General features: G+C 38.0%; 1 protein-coding gene across 1 annotated transcript in view; it reads left to right on the top strand.

Annotated features, from left to right (window-relative positions):
• LOC123565026 (uncharacterized) overlaps positions 1-26,894 on the top strand; it is a 29,419-nt gene that overhangs the window by 1,654 nt on the left and 871 nt on the right. Inside the window, exons 2-9 of the mRNA XM_045359008.2 lie at positions 13,179-13,241; positions 14,618-14,936; positions 15,542-17,208; positions 19,615-19,776; positions 20,547-20,707; positions 21,341-21,556; positions 22,639-22,729; positions 26,448-26,575. Coding sequence (XP_045214943.2) covers positions 13,179-13,241; positions 14,618-14,936; positions 15,542-17,208; positions 19,615-19,776; positions 20,547-20,707; positions 21,341-21,556; positions 22,639-22,729; positions 26,448-26,575 — 2,807 coding nt within the window. The remainder of the gene's footprint in view (positions 1-13,178; positions 13,242-14,617; positions 14,937-15,541; positions 17,209-19,614; positions 19,777-20,546; positions 20,708-21,340; positions 21,557-22,638; positions 22,730-26,447; positions 26,576-26,894) is intronic.

The following is a 26,894-nucleotide window of genomic DNA, read 5'->3' as shown; positions in this document are numbered from 1 at the left end:
CGTTGTCCAGGTTTTTTGCCTTCTGTCCTTGGGCCAACTACAGTACTTCGTCCGTCACTCGAAGTGACAAGTTTGTCATCCTTAACAACATAATGCCTTTATAAATTACATCTTGTCTCATAACATCTGATATGTGCAATGGGCTTCAGTTTATAAGGGGGATAAACTTTATTTGTCAGGGATGGGGCATTTGATGCTGACTGTGGCCACCTTAAAGACCGACTGAAGCTAAACCATTGCACATACTTGTCAATTCAATTTTTTTCAAATCTTTCAGAGTGAGTATCAAATATATAATTGTTCAAAAACACAATGTTTAATAGTTACAACGAAATGACTCCAATATCTGAAACATAATAGCATATTTATTTAATAGATCACATTGTTGGACCGTCTATTCATACAATACACATAAATCGTCTTATTTTTTTAAAATAAAAATAACTATAATTGAAGGAACTTTTTATAATGCCACCGACCGAAATATGGTAACTATGTTTTAAAATAAAATGATACATATAACTGAAATGCAAAAAAGAAAATAGGCAACGACGTTAAGGTGTAATAGCCCTTTGTAATTTTTACCAGTGAAACTTTTTAGAAAAAAAAATGATGAAAAACGACATTCACAATGTTTCACTAGTAACCAAGAAAACAGAATTCATGCCGGTGATAACGTCTTCTTTAAAATGATCTAAAATCATATGCGTGTTGTAAAAATACTAAGTGCTATTCCACTTTAACATTGAAATGTAATGTTGTTTTAAACAATAAAAATGACGTTGACACTGTTCCGTAAAATAATAATATTGTCAAAAAAAAAACAACGTATTAACCTTTGAATTTCTTTCCTTCTTATATTTCATTATTTTTATCATCTTTACGGACGTGCAATGCGGTATGGGGACATTTGCTAAATGACGGACGGGAAGCAGACATGAAAAGAATTTGTAAACTTTTAAGGCTATAAGTTATAGCCAAATACTATATTGCAGTGTATTATATTATTATACAATTATACCTTTTCGTACGGCACATATGTGCATATATTACCAGTCCGCACGTGACGGAAAATATATATGACCAATCATGTGACTTGACTTCTCTGCACGTGCTTGTAGAAGTAATTAGATTTTGTCATTGAGAATTACCAGAGACTTAAAAAACATGAGAATAGCAACTTCATTGAATCCAGAAATATCTCATGTGACTGAATTTGTAACAATTAAAACTCACAGACCATTCATCATACAAACATAAAAAAAAACATATTTTCTGAAAGCTTAGATATTCAAGGTAAAAATATTTTCATATTTGCATTTATCTTTTAAATTTTATCCTCGCATACTTGATGCTTTTAGGAAACGTAAAGCCTAAAATGTTTTATATTTGCTACAAATTGAAGAAATTTCTGCTGACACGCGTGAAATTTGAAGCATATAACAGGTCAATACCATATAACAGTCTGTGACGGTAAGATATAAACGAAATCGTACTAAAAAGACTTTATATGAACATTAACATGAATAACATGATCTCCATTTTCAGATAAAGTACCTCAATTTATTAGATTTAAATAACAAATAACATGTTTGACGGGTCACGGCATATATTATGTCCGTACTGGACGGAAAATAGACTTTTTGCACGTGTTATGAGCGTTGCAAATTTCCTGCATATTCAAGTAATTATTGCTTGATAAATGTTTATAACTATCCTGCTGGTTATTGGAAAAGACATTTTTATTTTAAAAAAAGACATCAGTCAAAACGATTTCTTGAAGATTGTTGAAAGTTTTTATAATTGGTCAGTGAAATACATATCTGTTTTAATGCATACTAATTTTGAAAATACTTCATTATTATCCAAAAATCCGTTTATCAACAGCTGATTCTAAAATCATAACGGCTGAATATAAAGAAGTTATATTTACCTTGACAAAGCTGCACTTGCATCGTAGTTAAATCCAGAGAAAACACAACATTTGCACAGAAAGTTTAAGTGAGCAGCAGACCAAGTTTTCAAGTCCTTAGAACTTAAATTTGCACAATCACTATGTACCCAATTCTGACAATTGGAACAATGTATGCCTTCATGGCACTCAAGAGCACAGACAGAGCATGGATATTCCATAATGAAACCAAAGACAATGGTACTGAGGCTACTTTTTCGTATTTTTTTAGCTTAAATATACGTTAAAAACAAAGAAGACAACAAGCTATGAAGAATTAAAATGAGTGACAAAACTTTTTTTATGTAGTTTCTTCTGATGTTAAGTAGATTATAAAGAGAAGCAGATTCAATAAGAATCAATTTCAAGATATATTGTTTTTAATAATTACCTTCAATGTGTCGTTTGAAAGCTCAGATTAAAGACACATTGTTATCACCTTAAAGAACTTGAGCGGGAATATATTTAGCACCATACAGATGGATTAAAGATGCACGTGCAAACCTGAAAAGACTCTAAATTTAAAATTAACACTCATTAAATAATTAGTTAATATATCAAAAAAATAATTTTCAACCAGGTATGAAAAACATTTATACTTACCTTTGAACTTCTTTCTTCAAACACTCTACAAATAAACTCACCGTTTTAATGACTCGTTGATATTTTCTTTCGACTAAAAGTGCAAACTTTCTATTAAGACAACAATTAATTTTTCTCAAAAATCAACTTAATAATTTTATATTCATATTACGGAAACTCTAAAACAAATCAGTGTAACTGATTTTGTACAGTATATATATGAAAGGGAAGTAACTCAATGTTTCATTTTCAAAGCGTAATCAATAATGTCGGATAAAACACTTAAACATGGACGAATTAATTCAAAATTTCGCCTGTTATAATAAAATATTATATATTAATAGTATGTATTAAATTTAATATCATAATAATAATACTTTTAGAAAAATAAGTAGTTTTCGGTAATCAAAACTGGTATTCGGTAGTTTTCGGTAATGGAGTAGTTTTCGGTATTCCCAAATACCGGCGAAAATGGCCTTCGCTATACAGGATTTGACACTCCTATTAGAGGCAGAAAAGGTTCCTAACCCTAACAGGCATATATAACTACAATACAGGTCACTTACTACCCAGATGGCCCTGGATTTCGGTGGATAAGCAGAATATACAACTTGATACAATGGAGTCTGGTCGTGCAGTGATGCTGCTCGTCGGTGATTGGTCCTCCTGGCCATGTGATCGGAATCCTCTTCTCTGATTGGCTGGTTCTCCTGTGACCTCTTGCAGTGACCTAACTAACCTTAACTACGTTCCCACTACACTCCCCCCCCCACCCCCACCCCCACCGTTCTATAAAGTGGGTCACCAGGGTCCGTGTGAATCACACAGTAAAGAGATGACCTGTGAGGTCACAGATGGATTCCTCGCAGAGACAGGCATAACCGGGATACCCTGCTTTAAATAATAATCAGAGAGGTTTCACCAATAACGATTTTACATCTGATGCAAAACAGACCAGACTACAAGGACTTCTGAAATAATGGACGAGATTCCCCCATAGGAGATTTATTACCATTTAGAAGCGGTTATTCCGAACATCTCTTTTAATAACAGGAATTAAGGTCATGGGATCCCCATACTGACCTAAGTTCATAATTTTCTGGGTAACCCAGATAAATGTATCAAATTATTAAGGTCCTGGGAAACTCAACTATTAGGACTTGTCGAGGACCTATCCAGGAATTTAATCCAAGGTCACCAAACAGACTTAATACTCCTCGACTTCTCAAAGGCGTTTAATGAGGTTAATCACCTAAAGTTACTATATAAGCTGCACCAACATGGCATCCAGGACTGTACACTACAGTGGGTCAAATCATTTCTCATCGGTCGCCGTCAGTCCGTCTTAGTCAATGGTGATAAGTCGGATGAGGTCCCGGTCACATCTGGTGTCCCACAGGGCTCTGTCCTCGGCCCTCTTCTCTTTCTGCTATACATAAACGACCTGCCTGAAAATATTGTTTCACAGGTTCGGTTATTTGCTGATGATACTGCTGTTTATATCACAGTCAACAATGTTACACAACAACATACTCTGCAAGAGGACTTAACCAGGTTACAAAAATGGGAACACACATGGGACATGGAATTCAACCCATCCAAATGTACAGTGATTAATATTTCCAAGTCTAAACACCCTTACAAATCCACTTACACACTACATGGGCAGACACTAGCAACCATGAGTGATACAAAATACCTTGGTGTTAGCATCACTTCAGATCTAAACTGGAACAAACACATAAACCAGGTCACTTTAACAGCTGGTCAAACACTTAACTTCATTAAGCGCAATATTCCCTCCAAACAGCAAAATATTAGGGAATTTGCCTACAAAACCCTTGTTAGACCACAACTAGAGTACTGCAGCTCAGTGTGGAGTCCACATACACAGCTCAACATACATAAAATTGAGATGGTCCAACGCAGGGCCGCTCGATGCGTCACCAGTGACTATTCAAATTACAGCAGTGTCACACACATGTTAAAGCAATTGGGGTGGCGTTCCCTTGCAAACAGAAGAAATGATGCCAGGCTACTGATGTTTTACAAGATTGTCCATGGACTGGTTGCAGTGCCAATGCCATCTTATATTTTACCTCCTACCCGGCTCACTAGACACATGCATTCCCTATCTTTCCGGCAAATTCAAACACCCTGTAATTATTACAAGTTCTCTTTCTACCCGGCTACCATCATTCTCTGGAATTCTTTGCCGGCTGACATTGCTCAAGCACCTACCCTGGACCAGTTTAGGCAAGGGGTAACCAAACTGGGCCAGGACTTCTGAGTGACCAGGCTGTTTTTAATCCTTTTACTGTACATTTCGCCTTTTTATTAGCACTATCAGCTTTGTCTCAAATTCTCACAAATACTTTATGTATTACAATATTTCTCCTGTACATTCCTGCTTTTAAACTCTCATGCACTGACGCGCACCTGCATAAAATACTTGCAAGGGTGTCATGCAGTATTTATAGATATACCCAGGGGAAGAACCATTATACACTAAATGACTAATGCATACCAGGAATTACACATACTTACATCAGTTTATAACTTTAAGGTTACCCGGAGAGGCATAATAAATCATTAAGGTGCTGGGATACCCAGCGAAACAACTGTCATATCAAGGTGTACCATGGGATACCCATACTGCAGTACACCAGGACATAACACAAAATGCACCAAGCAAAACATTCAGATCTGAGAACCGCCAGTCATTGAAATACCTCATTAAAGATCATGGGACACCCATATTAATCTTAAGAAGCAAAGCTGTCTAAAGTTTAGACCATTCTGCATTAAGGTATAAAGGGACCCAACAGAGTTTATAGTCTATGGATATACTTTAGCACTTGACGGTATCAGGACCAGTTATTCCAATGATAAACCTGGGATGCCCAAGAGGCATGGGGTGCACTGAGCAGATGGACAGTTTCTACATCTAGAACAAGGATAATCCCGGGATACCAGGAGGCTGGGGAGACCCCAAGATGGACACAGTTTCTGCGTCTATTGAAGGATGAGACATTGCCTCTACTGACCCGTATAGGAAAAAGGATCTGAAGTAGGTGATCCGTGACCTGGAGTCCCTTTCCCCAGGCCCGTAGCCCAAGGATCTCTATTGCTAAGACCAGACCGGTCCCGTGACAGATCCCGGAATCCCCATCCCCATCTGGAAGAAGTTTGTGCTACAGTCCAAAGGATGCAGTGGTTAAATAAAGGCTGCACAGACTTTGGTCTCACACTAGGAATGTCAGCAGGTGATACCAAAATACAATCAGACCCACAAGTGAGACTCTGGCAGACTATGCCCCTACTCTTCTGTCCATCTGAATGGGAGACCTGAACACATCCCAGAGACCCTACACCAAAAACCTCTCTTTCAGTATTTCCACAATGATGTAAAGCTGTTGCGGCAGAGGCATTGAGGCCCTTACTGAACCTGTCAGAATTCAACATTATTTCCCCGGATTGTGAACGGAAAGTGTAGTACAAACCTTCTATCTCTGAATGAAAGGGTGAGTAAAACAGAGTCCCAGACAAGGACACTATACTTTGTGACCAAGAGCAAGAATCGATAAACCCATACTTGTTCCATAGTTGCTGCCCTGGAGAATGACATAATGTACAGGCACTCTGGTTGATTACCGGAAAAGGGAACCCTGAGGGAGGGGGTGGTATAGAGTACAATGACAAGGTTGCTGGTGGTGGCAACTCCCAAGCAAGGGAACCCTCATGGGCTGGTTGATTACCGGAAAAGGGAACCCTGAGGGAGGGGGTGGTATAGAGTACAATGACAAGGTTGCTGGTGGCGGCAACTCCCAAGCAAGGGAACCCTCATGGGCAAAGTCAGATAGGAATTAACTAACTGTTGGTTCTCCAACGTGATAAGGCGGCAATTTCCCAGAATGATTGAAGGGCAATACCCTACCAAGCTCTTGATATTGAACATAGCTGCTAGTATCAGGTCCGCAAACTTTTGGAATACAGTGGCCTCTGAGCTTTCCACCGGTGCCTTGACCTTTAGTAACAAGATTCCCTACTATTCCCGATTCATCTATGACCTTAGGTTCCCCAGATGCCACTTGAGGTCCAGATGACTTTGTATTGAACTGGGCTTTAGTTTGGCATAAACTTGGCAAGGAGTTTAGTGGAAGACGTTGGTCATGGCCTTCACCCCTAGAGTCTGAAGTCCCAGATTTGCCGTCAAGAGTTACTCTTGTAAAAACCAGTCTCTGAGTTGGGCAAATCGGATGTACCATTTTGCCTATTTCCTTTAGCTACCAGAGATACATCAATTTCACTTATAGGATATCTTATTGTGAGGCAGTTCCTATAATTATCTTCTTGAATTACCATTAATATATACAGGCCAGTATTAAACAGAGGCACAGTACTGTGCTCAAGAACATTATTGGATAACTGCTCCCTAAAAGCCGTATCTTTGTTATTGTCACAGTCTGCAGGGCACTCAGACACTGGAGCTAATTGAGTACGCCTAGTGTTTAATTTGCATAAGGTGGTTGCAACTGAGGTATTTGCAATGTTCATATTTTTGTGCAAAGCAAACTGGACATTAGGATCAGGAGAGAATATGGTTTTCGTATTGTTTAAATTGAACAAAGCCCTTGGGGGATAAGAAGATACTGTATCAGTATTAATGTGTAAATCACATGGGGTGCTAGAGCTGGGGATGAATGTAGCATCTATGTTGTCTATAGCACACATGGAACTAGGAGAAGTGTTACATACATTATCTGCCTTATTGTACAGAGCACATGGAGCGCTAGAAACAGGAGTGACTAGGGTAACCATACTTTCTGGGGCATCCAAAGATATGGTAAGTACGGTATCTGCTTTATGGTATAGGGCATATAGGGCGCTAGCGTTTGTGGCTGATACGGTACCGGTGTCATTAATAGAGCAGATGGCGTTGGAAGGAAAGGTAGGTATAGTATCCGTAACACCGTCCAATTCATATGGGGTGCTAGACTGGTGGTTTACTACGGTATCCGCATTGTCTATATTAAACATGGCATTGGACAGAATGGTAGTTACAGTATTTATATTACTGTCCATATTGCATTGGATGCTGGCATCCACATAGTCTATATTGCACCTGGCATTGGACAAAATGGTAGATACAGTATTTGTATTACTGCCCATATTGCATTAGGTGCTGGCATTAAGGGTTGATATGGTAGCCGTATTTTCTAAATTACAGGGGGCGCTCAGTGAAAGGTTAAGTTCGGTATCTGCACCAACACACATAGTGCTAAGATTATGAGTGGGTACAGTCTCTGATTGTGAATGGTCTCCTTCACTAATTAACTTGTTGGGAATCAGTAATTTAGTGGTGTCAGCAATATTACTCCCACCATTATCTGATGCAGAGTTATCAAGCTGGTTACTGGAACCTTGGCGAAGGGACAGTTCAAAGGCTTTCGCCTTCTACTACGTAACGGACAGGGACCTACTAGGGAATTTCCAGGCGAGATGTTTGCGATTACTTCTGACACCAGTATAGCAAAAATGGCCTTCGCTATACAGGATTTGACACTCCTATTAGAGGCAGAAAATGTTCCTAACCCTAACAGGCAGATATAACTACAATACAGGTCACTTACTACCCAGATGGCCCTGGATTTCGGTGGATAAGCAGAATATACAACTTGATACAATGGAGTCTGGTCGTGAAGCGATGCTGCTCGTCGGTGATTGGTCCTCCTGGCCATGTGATAGGAATCCTCTTCTCCGATCGGCTGGTTCTCCTGTGACCTCTTGCAGTGACCTAACTAACCTTAACTACGTTCCCACTACAAAACACAAATAATATCAATAATTTTTTTATCAATGGAAATGTTATAAAACAAGGAATTTATTAATTACTTTTAATTATTATGTCTCCCCAGGAGACATATTGTTTTTGCCCTGTCGGTCCGTCCGTCCGTACGTCACACTTCATTTCCGAGCAATAACTGGAGAACCATTTGACCTAGAACCTTCAAACTTCACAGGGTTGTAGGGCTGCTGGAGTAGACAACCCCTATTGTTTTTGGGGTCACTCCGTCAAAGGTCAAGGTCACAGGGGCCTGAACATTGAAAACCATTTCCGATCAATAACTAGAGAACCACTTGACCCAGAATGTTGAAACTTCATAGGATGATTGGTCATGAAGAGTAGATGACCCCTATTGATTTTGGGGTCACTCTGTCAAAGGTCAAGGTCATAGGGGCCTGAACATTGAAAACCATTTCCGATCAATAACTAGAGAACCACTTGACCCAGAATGTTGAAACTTCATAGGATGATTGGTCATGAAGAGTAGATGACCCCTATTGATTTTGGGGTCACTCCGTCAAAGGTCAAGGTCACAGGGGCCTGAACATTGAAAACCAGTTCCAATCAATAACTAGAGAACCACCTGACCCAGAATGTTGAAACTTGATAGGATGATTGGTCATAAAGTGTAGACGACCCCTATTGTTTTTGGGGTCACTCCGTCAAAGGTCAAGGTCACAGGGGCCTGAACATTGAAAACCGTTTCCGATCAATAACTAGAGAACCACTTGACCCAGAATGTTGAAACTTCATAGGATGATTGTACATGCAAAGTAGATGACCCCTATCGATTTTGGGGTCACTCCATTAAAGGTCAAGGTCACAGGGGCCTGAACATTGAAAACCATTTCCGGTCAGTAACTTCAGAACCACTTGACCCAGAATATTGAAACTTAATAGGATGATTGGTCATAAAGAGTAGACGACCACTAACAATTTTGGGGTCACTCTGTGAAAGGTCAAGGTCACAGGGGCCCGAACATTGAAAACCATTTCTGGTCAGTAACTTGAGAACCACTTGACCCAGAATGATGAAACTTCGTAGGATGATTGGTCATGCAGAGTAGATGAACCCTAACGATTTTAGGGTCACTCTGTTAAAGGTCAAGGCCACAGGGGTCTGAACATGGAAAACCATTTCCAATCAATAATTTGAGAACCTCTCGACCCAGAATGTTGAAACTTCATAGGATGATTGTTCATGCAGAGTAAATGACCCTTATTGTTTTTGGGGTCACTCCGTTAAAGGTCAAGGTCACAGGGGCCTGAACATTGATAACCAGTTCCAATAACTTGAGAACCACTTGACCCAGAATGTTGAAACTTCATAGGATGATTGAACATGCAGAGTAGATGACCCCTATTGATTTTGGGGTCAGTCTAATAAAGGTCAAGGTCACAGGAGCCTGAACAGTGACTTAGGAACCACTAGGCCACGAGTGTTGAAATTTAGCGGGATGACTGGACATGCCAAGTAGATGATCCCTATTGCAGCCAACCATCAGTGTCTCTTTGACTTTCGCTCCTGACCCCTATTGACTTCGTGCCTATAGGACTTTGCATTGGGGGAGACATGCGCTTTTTTGCAAAAGCATTTTCTAGTTTCTAGATTCTATTTCGAAATAAAATGGATTAATTATGAACATTTATCTTACAGCCGCTATTGAAATTGAATGTCATTTAAAACGGTTAATTATTTTAAAAAGATATTTGAATATGAAAATTGTAAGTATTTAAAAACTTTTTGAATTCTGAAAATCCATAAATGAGCAAAAAAGTTATTGAAAATTAAAAATTCCGATCCCATCTACAAGCGAAGTAACATTTGTTTTGCCCACCACCAGATAAACAGATGTTAATGCGTGATGTCACGGCAATCTCTCCTATAGTTAGTCGCTTCTGAGATGGGTCCCAGTATTTCCTGTTGCCCTGGGAATCACGAGTATTTCCCACTTTAATGTCAACCGTGAGCGGGAGTAAGAAGAAAGCCAAAATCCTTAACAAACAGTTGCAGTCAGTCTATGCCAAGGAGAAAATTTCTTCCATTCAAGAGTATGTAAACAAGTCTTGATAGACCTAGGGAAGGAATCAAAATAAGCAAAACGGGTGTTCTTAACCCTTACCCTGCTAAATTTCTAAAATGGACTGGTCCATCATTCAGTTTGGGCAATACCATTTATTATTTGAAGGGGTGTTCACTGAAAATTTACTGACTGAACAGCGAACAGTGCAGACCATGATCAGCCTGCATGGATGTGCAGGCTGATACTGGTCTGCACTGGGCGCAAAGGCAAAACCAATTGCCGCCAGCAGGCTAAGGGTTAAACAACTACACCAGTTGAACCTGCACAAAGAAGCTGGACCTGAAGCCATCCCTTTGGCAATATTAGACTAGCAGAAAATGAACTGGCATCTATCCTGATAAACTCTTCCAAAAATCACTACTGGTATCGAAGCAGTTTCCATCATAAAATAAATGTTTTTTAAATGTATTTTTTTAGAATGTTTCAGTTCTATAAAAATCTCCCAAAGAAAATACCTTAGCTCTTGTGCTTTATGAAAACATAAATATCAAAAGTGTCTACTGCACGTGATAACACTAAGAGGGGCTGCAAACAGGGTGTATGAATTGCGCTGAACCGGTTGACTACAAAAGCAGTTTCCGTCATCGATTTTTGTTTGAAAATTTATGTACATTATGACAGTGTACATAGACTAGAAGAGCACCATCCATGCTTTTCCAAACCTTTTAACCGTCACTTTGCATACATGTAGCACGAAGTGTGTGTGTACCAGTTACCTCCCTTGGATAAGAACATTCGGCAAGGGTTCACTTAGATGTTGACATTTCATCAATATGTCTCCCACCACACAATGGGGTGGGAGACATATTGATTTACTCCTGTCTGTGTGTCTCAAATCTTGTCCACTGTCTAAGTCAAATATTTCTTATCCGATCTTCACCAAACTTGAACAATATGTGTTTGCCAATATGTCCTCAGCCAGATTCGAAAACTAGCCAAATCGGCCTAGGCACTTCAGAATTATGGCCCTTGAATTTCCGAAAATCACTCTGTACACAGATGCCAGTATCTGCACTCTAAGTCATTGGTGTATGGTTAATGCCAGTATCCGCACTCTAAGTCATTGGTGCATGGTTAATGCTAGTATCCGCACTCTAAGTCATTGGTGCATGGTTGACTCAGATACATAACTATTCAGATGATAAGGCAGTTGTGGGAGACATGCGTTTTTCTCAAAAGCAGCTCTAGTTTTTTATATTTGTTTCTGCTTTCTTTATTGTGAAAAAAAATCAAAATTTATTGCCGATGCACAAAAACGACTCATTTTTGTTATTACTATGTATTTTTGGTAAGTCATCTGGTTTTGGGGGGCCTCCGTGGCCGAGTGGTTAAGGTCGCTGACTTAAAAATCACTTGCCTCTCATCGATGTGGGTTCCAGCCTCACTCGGGGAGTTGAATTCTGCATGTGAGGAAGCCATCCAGCTGGCTTACGGAAGGTCGGTGGTTCTACCCAGATGCCTGCTCTTGATGAAATAATGCACGGAGGGGCACCTGGGGTCTTCCTCCACCATTAAAGCTGGAAAGTCACCATATGACCTATCATGTGTCGGTGCGACTTTAAATCCAAAAAGTCTGGTTTTTGCCGCCAAGGGGAGAAACTTTCAGCTCAATTGGGGACGAAGGAGTTATCCTTTGCACATGCACATTAGCTGCTTATGAAATCAGCCAAGTGCAGAATGTAAACAAAACAATTGTAGAATGAACAATTTTGATATAAGCAGTTGCAGAAACTTCGCAGAGCTCTGGTTTGCAGGGTTTCGTTATGAAAATAATTGCAACTTATATTGCAAAGAACTTCACAAGACGTAAAGTGACATGTTATCGGATACTACTAGCCGACGGATACTGCTTTGATACCAGTAGACTTTGGCCAGTGTCTGCATTGGAAAGATGTGCTTATTGTGCCTGTTTCAAAAAAAGGGGAAAAGCATTACCTACCTTCAAACTATCACCCCTACCGAATGTAAAATCTTAGAACATACCATCCACAGCTCCATAATGAATTACACACATTGAAAGATAATGAACACAGTTTTTGATCTAATCGATCATGCAAAAGTCAAATTTTAAGGCAGGTTGATGTTATCCTACTTAATTTTGCCAAGGCATTCAATAAAGTACCACATCAACACCTCTACAAACTCTCTTTCTATGGCATCAGGGGTAACATATTGAAATACGGTAGATAGAATTGTTCCTACATTTCCTACACAGCAGGTATGTCTAGAAGGAGAAAAATCCTAAGCAGATATACTAACAGTGTATCTGCAACCAAAGGGAACTTTTTTTAAAATCTCTTCAGAAACCGCTCATCTTATTCTTCGATAATTTCACACAGATATTTTGGCTGACCCTCTACCAAATTTTTCAGTTATTTTTAAAAACATGGTTGCTTGGGGCAGGGCTAGTCTTCTCTGTATGAAAAATCTTAAAAATCTCTTTTGAAACTAATAGTCTAATTTAATAATACTCCTACCAAAATCTCTCTTTATAGACCCTCTGCTAAATTCATACAGGCCATATTGATTTGTTAAAAAAGCATGGCTGCCAGCAGGTTGTAGGGGGCTAGCACTTTGGCCCTTTCTCAATGTTCAGTTTGTTCAAAAGTGTTGTAACTGTGTCAACTTGTTATGATTAGCAATTTTGGCCATACTTGCTGTCTTTGTTTTTGCTGTATTGAAATTTAAATGACCGTCTCGTTTTATATTTCAGAGTTTAGAAAGTAGACTTAAAGAGCTGAGTAAAGAGTACAGTAAAAAAATCAGAAAACTTGAGGTATGTGCATTTATTTTATTGTTACTGTGTTACTTTTAAAGTCATGTAGTGATGTAGATGGAGAGCTGTCCTACTCAACTCGATGTCCACATCCACACCTTGGTTAAAGTTCGATGCACTTTCTCTTTATCTCTCTTACTACATGATCGAATTGCTCCAAACTTGAAATAGTTCATGTGACACAACATCCATAGCTCTTTTACATTTTCACAAGCTGTTTCATATCATTCTTATAATTTATCATCTCAGTTGCCTATTTCGATAAACCACTAAAAAGTGTACTCGGCTATAATTCTGCAGAGCCTGGCTATAATAAAATCCTGGCTAGAATCCTGACTCTTGCACCAATTTTTAATGAATTATCCCCCCCTTTTTACTTAGAATTTCAGGTTGAAGTTTTGGTGCATTTGCACACTTGTCTCTGGTAATGGATTTGATTCAGACTTAAAATAGTTGTTCTACATCATCACCCACATCATATGACACAATGTCAGTAACTCTGGCACAAATTTTTCTTTAAGAATTATGCCCCCTTTTTACTTAGAAGTTTAGATTAACTTTGATGCATTTCACCATATCTCTGTTATTACAGAAGGGATTTGATTCAAACTAAAAATTGTTGTTCTACATCATCACCCACATCATATGACACAAGGTCCATAATGCTCACACCAGTGTTTTAGTCCCATTTTGACTTAAAATTTCAGGTTAAATTTTGTGCACTTTAATTCCACTATAATTATGTCTTTGTTCTTCCACATTATTGTCCTCATCATATGTCACAAGGTCCATAACTGTGGCACAAATATTTCATGAATTATGCCCCTTTTTCTGTAGAATTATAGTTTAATTTGATGCTTTTTATACCATATCTCTGTTGTTACTAGATGGATTTATTTCTGACTTGAAATGTTTGTCCCCATTATCACTCCCATCAAATGACACAGTATCAAAAATCTTGCACCTATATTTTATAAATTATGCCCCATTTTTTACTTAGAATTTCAGACTGAAGATGTGAAACACTTTTGCTCTATCTCAGTTATTACTAAATTGATTTGATTCTAACCTGAATTATTTGTTTAATCTTTTGTCCAGTGTTTTCATCCTCATCAAAGTCATAATTCACGCCATTGACAGCTCCTGCTGCCCCATGTATGCAGATCTGTTTTACTATCGAGCATTGAAATAGTCAAGCCCAGTGTCTCCTGCGACAGCTCTTGTTGTAGTTGCTTGCTTTCTGTTTCATTTGGAGAAGTTGGCAGTGTCATACTGATGATATATTAAAGTTAACAAAGAAGATAGTTTTAGTTAACAAATACACTATTATCCTTGTATTGCTAGTTGTATCTTTGCACAACAATTTTTACATTTAGAAACACAACAGGGCAGCAGGGGCTCGTGCGTATGTTCAGCAAAGACTTAAAGAGGAGGCTGAAAACACAGGGACTGCAGTGAGACGGCTTAAGTCTAGCTGTCGGAAACCTGCAGACAAATCAGTGAGGCGACATAAAAGTAGTGACTTGAAAGACAGGCGAAGATCAACTGGCAGTTTGAAATCTGAAGCTGTATCAGTGCGGCACCATACATTTAGCAGTTTGAAACCTGCAGACTTACAGTCAAGGCACCAAACATTTAGCAGTTTGAAACATGAAGACACATCATTGAGAAACCATACAGCCAGCAGTTTTAAAGGTAAAGATATATTAATAAGGCATTATAAAGCTAGTAATTGTATATCTGTAGAAACATCTGTTAGTAGAGAATACCAAACCAAACGTTCCGCAGCAAATAGTCAGAAATCAGGTTGTATGGTTCAAGGTACAGTTTGAATTATTTGTAGTTTATTTTCTGAAATGAAATCAGTTCTGTAAATAGAATCAATTGAGATTCAGATGAGAAACACTTACCAACATATAATTAAAGGTTATTATTCAGATGCAAATTATCTTAATAAATGACAATATAATCATTCCGAGGAAATGTAACTGTAGTTTTACTTTTTGGGACTCACTGTATTAATGGTTACATGAAGTTGTAATACTGTAATCATATTTACATATAAATATGCACTTGTAGCTTTTAATCTTAAAGATTTGATGGATATATACATTTTTGAAATTTGAACATCAAAAAATCATAGAAAGAATAACTTATTTACATCTTTGCTGTTTGCTGAGTGTTTGTTCGAGATGATTTAATTGTACACTTTATTTGTCAATTTTAAATGTTGCTTTGCTAACTTGCAATTCAGACACCTGTGTTTTTGCAGATCCTAGGCAACACATTTTATATTTCAGATAAATTGAAACATTTGAATGAGGCTAATGACATTAAAAACAAAGACAACAGTATTACAGCCATAAGAACAAGTTCTTTTCCAAAAATAGAAACTGATTCTGAACATTCTGTAAGTCAAGTTCTAAACAGCAAGTTAAGAAAACCAATACAAGATGAAATAACTAGTAAACCAGTAGAAGCTGAAGAAGACATTGCTAATGTGATGACTTGTGAACAGAAATACACAGATAGTGCAGACAGTCAAGATATATTTATGTCACCACCTAAACATGCAGACAGTTTCAAATATGCAGATATAAACACTGATAATGATACTGATGCAGACCAAGTTATTATCGTACCAGGACATGCGGAACAGGTTAGAAATAGTGAAGTATTAAGGCTGAAGAATAGTTTGTCAAAATTAAAACTTTCAAAGTACAAAAGGAAGAATTTTGTTAATCCTGTGAAAAAAGAAGACTTGAATATTAAACAGAAGTTTAAAAGATTGAGTGTTAAAAAAGAGGATGTCAAAATACATGCCTCAGAATCTGTTTCAACTGAACCAAGTGATGATTCAGCAGTTTTCCATGGATCTAAAATTACAGCTGGTGGCATGGAGAATAGAATCTCCAGGAATACTGGGGTCATATCCAGTGAAATACAGGATGACTCACAGAATACTGCACAAGGAACAGTTTACAGCGAAGGACAAGTTATTGTTTTTGAAAGGCAGTTAAGTAATGAAGACAAAGAAAATAAAGATTTTAAATCAAAGACTGCAAAGAGATCTCAAAAATCAAAAGGCAATATTGCTGTTGATAGGAAATCTCTTGAAAAATTCACAGAAGCTGCCTCTGCCATTTCTACTACTCTAAGTTCAACTGAATCATCAGTGTCAACAGTGTGTGATAATGACAGTGTAGAACATTATGAGGATAGCACTAAAATTAGGAGAAGGTCTGGATCAAGAAAAAGACGATCATCTGGTTTTGAAGCACAACGTAGATCATCGAGGATAGCAGGACAGCCTAGTCAAGATTCACAGTCACAGTCTACTGAATCTGAAGTTATCTCCCCTTCATTTGTAACAACAGGTGAAGCAGCAGCTAAAAAGAGAGTAATTATTTCTTCAGTATTTCAGTGTCTTGTAGACGAAGGAAGAAGGAAAAGTGATATAGAAGAATTCAGTGTTCCAGCTGATGTTCTGGAATCACAACTTAAACCAGACAATGTTTCGAAACTTGATGATTATGATCAAACCTTTGATGTACCTGTTACAAAAACACATCATATACATTCAGGATCTAAGGATCTTATGGCCATTGAAAAAGAGAAAACATTTAAATCTGAATTTTCAAAAGAAATTCAAACAGATCTTTCAGAACTCTCTAAAGTTGTTACAGACAATTATGTAAGTAATTCAGAAAAAGAGGAAGTAATTTCACCAACATTATTTGATTCCCAATCTTATGACAGCACTTTCAGATTTAGCAAAGAAGAAGTTATTAATGAAGTAGAATATCCTCATGGAAAAAGGGAAAATGGACTCAAGAGCAAGGGAGATAATTGTTTAACAGACTGTGATGTAGTGCAACAGTCAGACACAGATCAGGGTGTAGACATAGACCCTGGCACAAAAGTAAAAGAACCATGTTTACATCTACAACAAATAGGAAGCTTTCAGGTAATGTTAGCCTTTGAATTTAACCTTTCTTTTTTCTTTTGGAAAATTTCGCAAAGCTTCAGTAATACAGAAACTGAATTGACACAGGGTTAACACTTCATACTTACCAGCATATGGTAACATTGTAAATTGTACCTGGTTTCAGTGTTATTATAATTATTTTCTGGTCGCATTGGTCCTTCCTGACCAGAATCTTGGTAAAAAAAGGTGCGACCTATAATTGCAAGATGACGGTAATAATAGAATTCCACTGAAGTTTCTGCTGGGTGAGGTGAGCGATGTTACACAGTTGGTTACCTCTCCAGGCGTGGAACTTCTCAGGACTTGTCCTGACTGTCAGCATTTCCACAGTCATACAGTTGAAACTTAGTATCACGAATTCCAAGGTATTGAGTGTTTAACCCGTACCCTGCTAAATTTCTATAATGAATTTGCCCATCTTTCAATTTGGACAGTACCATTAAATGTTAAAAGAGGTGATTACCAAGAAGATACTGGCTGAATAGCAAACAGTGCAGATCATGATCAGACTGCACAGATGTGCAGGCTGATCATGATCTACACTGGTCGTGAAGCCAGAATCAATTGTGTCCAGCATGATAAGGGTTAACCTCAAGATAACTGAAATTTGACTTGACGTGATATTTTATGCATGTGTTTACAGGATGGGACTTGAAAATGTCTTTTATATAGCCAGAATTTTGCGATAAGCGAGTCTGAGATATCGAGTTTCAACTGTAAAATGCTTGAAAAAATACATTTCAGACTTTAGAAAGTAAGTTTTCAAGCTTGTCATTTTAAACATCTATAGTTCTAGGTCTGCTCTCATGAACAGACTTGATCAAACCAAGTCTGCTGTTATTTTGCTTTGTTGCATTCTGTGCTTCCAAAGGATCTTCCCTCACATTTTATTAGCTCACCTGTCACAAAGTGACAAGGTGAGCTTTTGTGATCGCGCAGCGTCCGTCGTCCGTGCGTGCGTGCGTCCGTCCGTCCGTGCGTGCGTGCGTAAACTTTTGCTTGTGACCACTCTAGAGGTCACATTTTTCATGGGATCTTTATGAAAATTAGTCAGAATGTTCCCCTTGATGATATCTAGGTCAAGTTCGAAACTGGGTCATGTGGGGTCAAAAACTAGGTCAGTAGGTCTAAAAATAGAAAAACCTTGTGACCTCTCTAGAGGCCATATTTCTCAATGGATCTTCATGAAAATTGGTCAGAATGGTCACCTTGATGATATCTAGGTCAAGTTTGAAACTGGGTCACATGGGGTCAAAAACTAGGTCAGTAGGTATAAAAATAGAAAAACCTCGTGACCTCTCTAGAGGCCATATTTTTCAATGGATCTTCATGAAAATTGGTCAGAATGTTAACCTTGGTGATATCTAGGTCAAGTTCGAAACTGGGTCACGTGGGGTTAAAAACTAGGTCAGTAGGTCTAAAAATGGAAAAACCTTGTGACCTCTCTAGAGGCCATATTTGTCATGAGATCTTCATGAGTATTGGTCAGAATGTTCACCTTGATGATATCTAGGTCAGGTTCGAAACTGGGTGACGTGGGGTCAAAAACTAGGTCAGTAGGTCTAAAAATAGAAAAACCTTGTGACCTCTCTAGAGGCCATATTTCTCAATGGATCTTCATGAAAATTGGTGAGAATGTTCACCTTGATGATATCTAGGTCAGGTTCGAAACTGGGTCATGTGCGGTCAAAAACTAGGTCAGTAGGTCGAAAAATAGAAAAACCTTGCGACCTCTCTAGAGGCCATATTTTTCACGGGATCTTCATGAAAATTGGTCAGAATGTTCACCTTGATGATATCTAGGTCAGGTTTAAAAGTGGGTCACGTGCCTTCAAAAACTAGGTCATTAGGTCAAATAATAGAAAAACCTTGTGACCTCTCTAGAGGCCATATTTTTCAATGAATCTTCATGAAAATTGGTCAGAATTTTTTATCTTGATGATATCTAGGTCACATGTGCTCAAAAACTAGGTCACTATGTCAAATAATAGAAATAACGATGTCATACTCAGTTCAACACTGGGTCATGTGGGGATAGGTGAGCGATTCAGGACCATCATGGTCCTCTTGTTAAGTATGTTGTGCGGATTGTTTTCACTTTGTAGTATTTATACCCAAACACGCGCCATTTATCAGATGTAACTATGATCATTATGTAAATGTTCACAAACTTACACAGAAGTTTAATTAATGAAAGGTTTTTAACTTGATGATATTGTTTTAATTTCATTAGATGTGTTAGATTAATTGGGAAAAGAAAATTTTATTAATTATTTAGAACAGTGTATAGCAGTCTATGCATTTATATGTTGAAAAAATAAATGTACATGTAAATCTAAATGACATATAGTAAGGAATTCTGTTATTTATTATTTATTTTTACAGGTTCCGAAATGTGACTATGTGCATTCAGTGATGTGTGTAGAGACAGTGTGTAATGACCAGATCCAGCCATATGTTTTATGTTTATGCTCTTCTTGTCTCAAGCTTTACACAGTATGCAACAATCAGTGGACTTGTGTAGCAAACACCAAGCTGGGATTTATTGTAAGATCAAATGAGCCATACCATGGGAAAACCAACATAGTGGCTTTGCGACCAGCATGGATCCAGACCAGCCTGCGCATCCGTGCAGTCTGGTCAGGATCCATGCTGTTCGCTAACAGTTTCTCTAATTGCAATAGGCTTTGAAAGCGAACAGCATGGATCCTGACCAGACTGCGCAGATGCGCAGGCTGGTCTGGATCCATGCTGGTCGCAAAGCCACTATGTTGGTTTTCTCATGGCATGGCTCAAATAAAGTCTATAATTCTAATATTAATAGTGTAATAACATTTAGACATTGACATTATTTTAAGTATAGAGACTTTGGTTGAATAGACTGTCTATAATAAATATAGAAAGGAGAAATTTTGATGTTCAAAAAAGCTTACATGTGATAAACAAATATTTCATGTGATTGTGTCTTTCCGCATTGAATTTATTAAACTTGTTGGCTGGAGAAGATCAATTTCTTGGTAGATCCACGTATTCCTTTGTTTAATTTAGCTCTTTTAATAAAGTAAAGACACTTGTAATATCCTTGTAACTCCGGTGTATACGACAATATGAAAAAAATCCTTTGCATACACTGTAGTATTTTTTAATCTTTGATTGAAAAATATGCAATTATAAACTAAAATAACACTTCTTGTTTGAAAAGTTGTATCAGTAAACATAGAGATATAAGAAAATTGGTACATTCTTTTTATAGACATGGGAATATACGTTTCCTTTCTGATGTGTTATACATATATAATGGTTATTCTTACTTTCAGACAAGAAAGAAGTCTGGAAATTTGATGTATTCTCTCCCAGACTGTGACACTGTATCAGTAGTTTTGCTGGGCATGAAATCTGATTGTATATGTATCTACGTGTATACATACTTTCAGCAGAAATGGATACAGTCAGTGTTAGATAAAGTATTTTCTAAGAGGTATGATAGTAACCATATGATGATATATGCATTTAAAAAAAGAGAGGGCTTTTTTCAGACTAGGGGAGTCTAGCGATTAAGGTATTTGGCTACTCAGCCTGCGAGCCTTATGTTTGACCCCCACTAAGGTCAGGACAACAGCTCGTATGAAACCTGTACTGTTTTTGCCAGGAAGTGGACTTGAGAGTGCTTCAGATAAGCTTAAAGGTTTTGTCGCAATTTAACTAAAATAAATTTTATAAACTAATACAACTTTCTTATGCTTGTTTCTTTATGGAACTTAGAATTTTTCATAATACATTGAATACAATTTACAAAAGCGCAAGGATCCAAACTTAAAATTTAAAAGATTTGTTTATGTAATTAATGACAAAACATTATAATGTCAATGTTTAAAATTGCTGATCCCAGAACTATTTTGAAACAAAAGGAAAAAGCATAAAAAAGTGAGGTCGAGTATTATATTATTAATTGGATTCAATACCTAAAAATGTATTGTTCCTTTTAAAACATTGTAATATTATTAACATTATTTTTCATCAGATTTTAAACAATAAAAGTTGTTATAATTAAGTGTAGTGATGCCATCTTTATAGAGAATTGGTACTAAATGTATTGCCTTGCATATTTCAGTATTCAGGTATGTCCACTGTCTAAGAATCATGTTGTTATCAGTTACTATACAGATGAGAGGACATATCTAAGCAAATACTCCTTGGACACAGGTAGTGGACAGTGGTCAAGTGTCCAGTTAGATAGTTCAGATAAACAAATAACACACCTTGTACGTGTGAGAGGTATTGATGCTGCTGTATTGACTATCACAAAGACTGCTGAAGTACAAATATGGTAGGTATTGTTTAGATATTAGAATAAGTTATGGTGCTTTACAAAGTCACACAGGTATATGCATATAAAATACAGGCCAAATTTGATTACTGTTACAATCAACAAATTTTTGGTGGAGTTACGGCCCCTTTTTGGCACAGACTTTGGTTATCAATTCAGAAACTTCTTAATGCAGGAAACGACTTTATTCAATATACCCCTGTTAATGTTTTGCACAGTAATGAAATTCTAAAAGCGCCTGTCTGTGTTGATGCTTCCACCAAAGTACCTGCTTGTGTAAGATCAAACCAAATCAACTGCCTGTGTTGATGGTTGTGTCAGAATTCTGCTCAAGCACCTGCCTGTATCAATGTTTACATCCAAGTTGGTGCCAGTGTCTATGGTTCCACCCAGACGCCTGCCTATTTTGGAATTCTGCCTAAGCACCTGCCTGTATCAGTGGTTTCACCCAAGCACCTGTCTGTGTCTGAATTCCACCAAGCATCTGCCAGTTGGATGGTTCAACCTTAGTGCCTTTCTTTGTCCGAATTTCACTTAAACACCTCCTGTATCAATGGGTCCACCCAAGTGCTTTCCTTTTGTCCCAAATGCCTGCCTGTGTAGGTGGTTTCACCCAAGTCCCTGCCAGTGTCCAACAAAACAAACAGATCAGAAGATTGATTAGTGTGATGATTTTTTTCTCTGTTCTTGTTTTTTAGTTTCAGTTATATAATAAGGTCTGTATGTTGGGTAGGCCATAAAACCTAGTTTGATATGTTGGCTGTCATGTTAAAAGTTCCTTGGCAGAAATGCCAGACTGCAATCTAAATGGATGTCTCGCTCTTTTGAAAGAATTTGAATCCAAAGCGGAGGGACGTTCTATCAGACATCAGAGACCTTAACCATTTGATTACCAGCATTAGCTATATTTATTTAGTTGTTCCTGTATGCACTGACAAATCTGCTTCCAATGTTTTCTCTATCTAATTTAGTGGTAAGTAACAACTGTTAGAGATATTAGATGATTTTGTTGTAGGCACCTACCTGTGCAAGGATAACAATTGTGTAAGAACAACTGTAATTAGATGAACTTATTTTTACAGGAATCATGAGCATGGGTATCTGCTGTCGACTGTTGACGTATCTGATGTTTGTCCCCCTGATCCAATCTGTACTCTGGCTTTTGCTGAACAGGTCAGTATGCTCAAATGTCTGTTACCGTATAGCGGGTTAATTCTGTGGGTTTTTAGCTCGACTATTCCAAGAATAGGGGAGCTATCCTACTCGCCCAGGCATCGGCGTGAGCGTCACACAAATGTTAAAGTTTACGTACCACCCCAAATATTCTCAAAGTCCATTGAGATATTGCTTTCATATTTTGCATACTTGTTAACCATCATGACCCCAGTCTGTAAAAAGGAGGAGGCAACTCTATCAAGCATTTTGACTGAATTATGGCCCCTTTTCGACTTAGAATAAATGTTGAAGTTTGCATACCACCCCAAATATTTTCGAAGTCCATTGAGATATTGCTTTCATATTTTGCATACTTTTTTACCATCATAACCCCAGTCTGCAAAAAGGAGGAGGCAACTCTATCAGCATTTTGACTGAATTATGGCCCCTTTTCGATTTAGAATAAATGTTAAAGTTTGCGTACCACCTCAAATATTTGCAAAGTCCATTGAGATATTGCTTTGATATTTTGCATACTTGTTTACCATCATGACCCCAGTCTGTAAAAAGGAGGAGGCAACTCTGTCAAGCATTTTGACTGAATTATGGCCCCTTTTCGACTTAGAATATGCTTATTGTAATGTTAAAGTTTTACTCATAGCTTATATTATACTATCAAGCACTGAGAATAGTCAAGCGCGCTGTCCACTGACAGCTCTTGTTATTTCTGCCTATTCTGCGGGTCGAGGCCGTCGCGCAGAAATAAGTTCCGCACATTTAAACTATCAGCAGAATTTTTTTGACGCAGAAATAAACTTTGTATTTCGCTTAATATAATGACCCGTTATCTTCATCTCATGAGTTTTTCTTCTGCTGTCAAGTTATTCACACCGTATCAATTGTGGTTGATTGCTTTTGTTATTGTATCAATCTATTGACCATGAATGAATGGTTACTGTTTCGGGCATGTAATCTTAACAAGTGTATATCACAGAACGCGCTAGGTTTATGAAAAATTTGACAAACGTTATATAAATTTGGGAAAATTAAAATATATATAGTATATATTTGTAAATAAATTATAAATTTTTCTACCAGCAGTGTTATATTTTATGAAAATATCTTTCAAAATGAATTACTAGTACTAGACCTACAGTATTTATTTTTAACTCTGAATTCTGATCATGCACGCTAATGAAAAGAAATCAGATTTAAACATAAATCAGCTGCGCCAACTTCACTATCCTAGATTCCAACCTAGATAATGCCACCAAGACATAACTGACAAGAACAATATGCATCTGAGTCGTTAATTATGACATAGTAAATGTTTCCCATGCGCAGAATTTACTTCTGGTTTATGCAAACCGCAAAAATTAATTCAAGCTTTTCTCTAAGGTCGCAGAAATGAAAATCGCAGAAATAAACTAGGCCCATTTTAGGGAAAAATCACGTTTTTTTGCCGGCAGAATTAACCTGCTATATGGTAGATTACAATAATTTTAGCTCGACTATTCGAAGAATAGGGGAGCTATCCTACTTGCCCCGGCCTGAGGGTGAGTGTGAGCGTGAGCGTCACACAAATGTTAAAGTTTGCGTACCACCCTAAATATTTTCAAAGTCCATTGAGATATTGCTTTGATATTTTGCATACTTGTTTACCATCATGACCCCAGTCTGCAAAAAGGAGGAGGCAACTCTATCAAGCATTTTGACTGAATTATGGCCCCTTTTTGACTTAGAATAAATGTTAAAGTTTGCGTACCACCCCAAATATTTTCAAAGTCCATTGAGATATTGCTTTCATATTTTGCATACTTGTTTACCATCATGACCCCAGTCTGTGAAAAGGAAGAGGCAACTCTATCAAGCATTTTGACTGAATTATGGCCCCTTTCGACTTAGAATATGCTTATTGTAATGTTATAATTTTACTCATAGCTTATATTATACTATCAAGACTGAGAATAGTCGAGCGCGCTGTCCACTGACAGCTCTTGTTTTAATCCCCCGCCACAAGTGGTGGGGGGTTATAGGAATGGTCTCCGTCCGTCTTTCCGTAACACTTTCGTGTCCGCTCCATATTTCCTAAACCCCTTGAAGGATTTTCATGAAACTTGGGTCAAATGATTACCTCATCAAGACGATGTGCAGAACCCATGAGCCAGCCTTGTCAGCTCAAGGTCAAGGTCACAACTCAAGGTCAAAGGTTTGAGCCTTCCATTTTGTGTCCGCTCTATATCTCCTAAACCCCTTGAAGGAATTTTATAAAACTTGGGTCAAATGATCACCTCATCAAGACGATGTGCAGAACCCATGAGTCAGCCATGCCGGGTCAAGGTCACAACTTAGGGTGAAAGGTTTGAGCCTTCTATTTTGTGTCCGCTCTATATCTCCTAAACCCCTTGAAGGATTTTCATGAAACTTGGGTCAAATGATCACCTCATCAAGGTGATGTGCAGAACTTATGAGTCAGCCATGCCTGCTCAAGGTCAAGGTCACAACTGAAGGTCAAAGATTTGAGCCTTCCATTTTGTGTCTGCTCTGTATCTCCTAATTCCCTTGAAGGATTCATATGAAACTTGGTTCGAATGATCACCTCATCAAGGCGATGTGCAGAACTTATGAGTCAGCCATGCCGGCTCAAGGTCAAGGTCAAAGGTTTTAGCCTTCCATTTCGTGTCCGCTCTCTATCTCCTAAACCCCTTGAAGGAATTTTATAATACTTTGGGTCAAATGATCACCTCATTAAAACTATGTGCAGAACTTATGAGTCAGCCATGCCGGCTCAAGGTCAAGGTCACAACTTAGGGTCAAAGGTTTGAGCCTTCCATTTTGTGTCCACTCTGTATCTCCTAAACCCCTTGAAGGATTTTCATCAAACTTGGGTCAAATGATCACCTCATCAAGAACTCATGAGTTAGCCGTGTCAACTCAAGGTCAAGGTCACAACTCAAGGTCAAAGGTTTGAGCTCTTGAGAATTCATGAGTCAGTTCAAGGTCCAGGTCACAGCTGAAGGTCAAGGGTTTACCCTTTCACTATCCATAGCAGTGGCGGGGAATTTAGCTGTCTTTCAGACTGCCTTGTTAATAACTCATTAAGGAGAGCACAACTCTACAGATTGCAGGGTCATGAGTTCGATTCTTGAACAAGGTGAATGTTTTCTTAGATGATTTGATAAAAGACACTGTGTCTGAAATCATTCGTGCTCCATCTCTGATTCATGTGGGAAAGTTGGCAGTTACTTGCGGAGAACAGGTTTGTACTGGTACAAAATCCAATAACACTGGTTAGGTCAGGCGTTATATACCTGAAATACAGATGGAAAAAAGGCGTTAATCCCAAAATTAACAAAATCGATTGCAATTGAAATTGTCCCTTACAAACATTGACTTGGCATTAGGAGACAGTGTGCTGTGTGCATGACCAAAGCCCATAGCTTTAAAGTCAAGGTCGTTCTTGGACTATTTCATGTCTTTTCAACAACTCTGCCATCCAGTAAAGAATTTTAATGTAGCTTGACAAAAATGTTTCCAGTATTCAGATGATGTCACATGCACAAGACAAAGGTCAGAATCCTTTTGCAATCTGTTAACTGATTTTGATATTACTTGGCACAGTTTCTTAACACATATTTTAAGAAACAGGCATGTGTCCTGTTCATGATTTAACAATTACTTGGCATGAAGTTACCCATATGAGACAATGTGACATACGCAATCACTATTTTTCCAGGGTTTTCTGTTAGTTCCCCTACTGACCAGGAAGAAGAGTATAGAAGCTGGAACAGTTGTGGTCATCAATCCCTGTATGAGTACCTCGGAGACTTTAACATCTATAACAGTCCACGATAATTGGACAGGGTAACTATTTTACATTTATGAAATCCTTATAGCTGTTTGACTCAATAGGGTTGAACAAGATTTGCAAATATATATTGTGTTCTGAAAATTTTGCAGATAGGGTTAAACATATTGTCACATTAATGAACATTGTCACTGGGAACAAGTACACCAAGTTTCAGTTGAATATCTTAAGAAGATGTTGGACTTCATAAAAAAACTTCAGGCAATAGGGATGCTGATGTTGGGGCGAGAATAATGGTAGTCATTTCTTTTAATAGTCTAGTTAAAAAAACTACAGAATTTATTCCAGACCATATAGACGATTCCATCTGGCTTA

This window comes from Mercenaria mercenaria, chromosome 2 (genome assembly GCF_021730395.1).
Source record: "Mercenaria mercenaria strain notata chromosome 2, MADL_Memer_1, whole genome shotgun sequence".
Classification (NCBI taxonomy): Eukaryota; Metazoa; Mollusca; class Bivalvia; order Venerida; family Veneridae; genus Mercenaria; species Mercenaria mercenaria.
The sequence above is the reverse complement of the archived record's forward strand: the minus strand, read 5'-3'. Positions and strand labels throughout refer to the sequence as shown.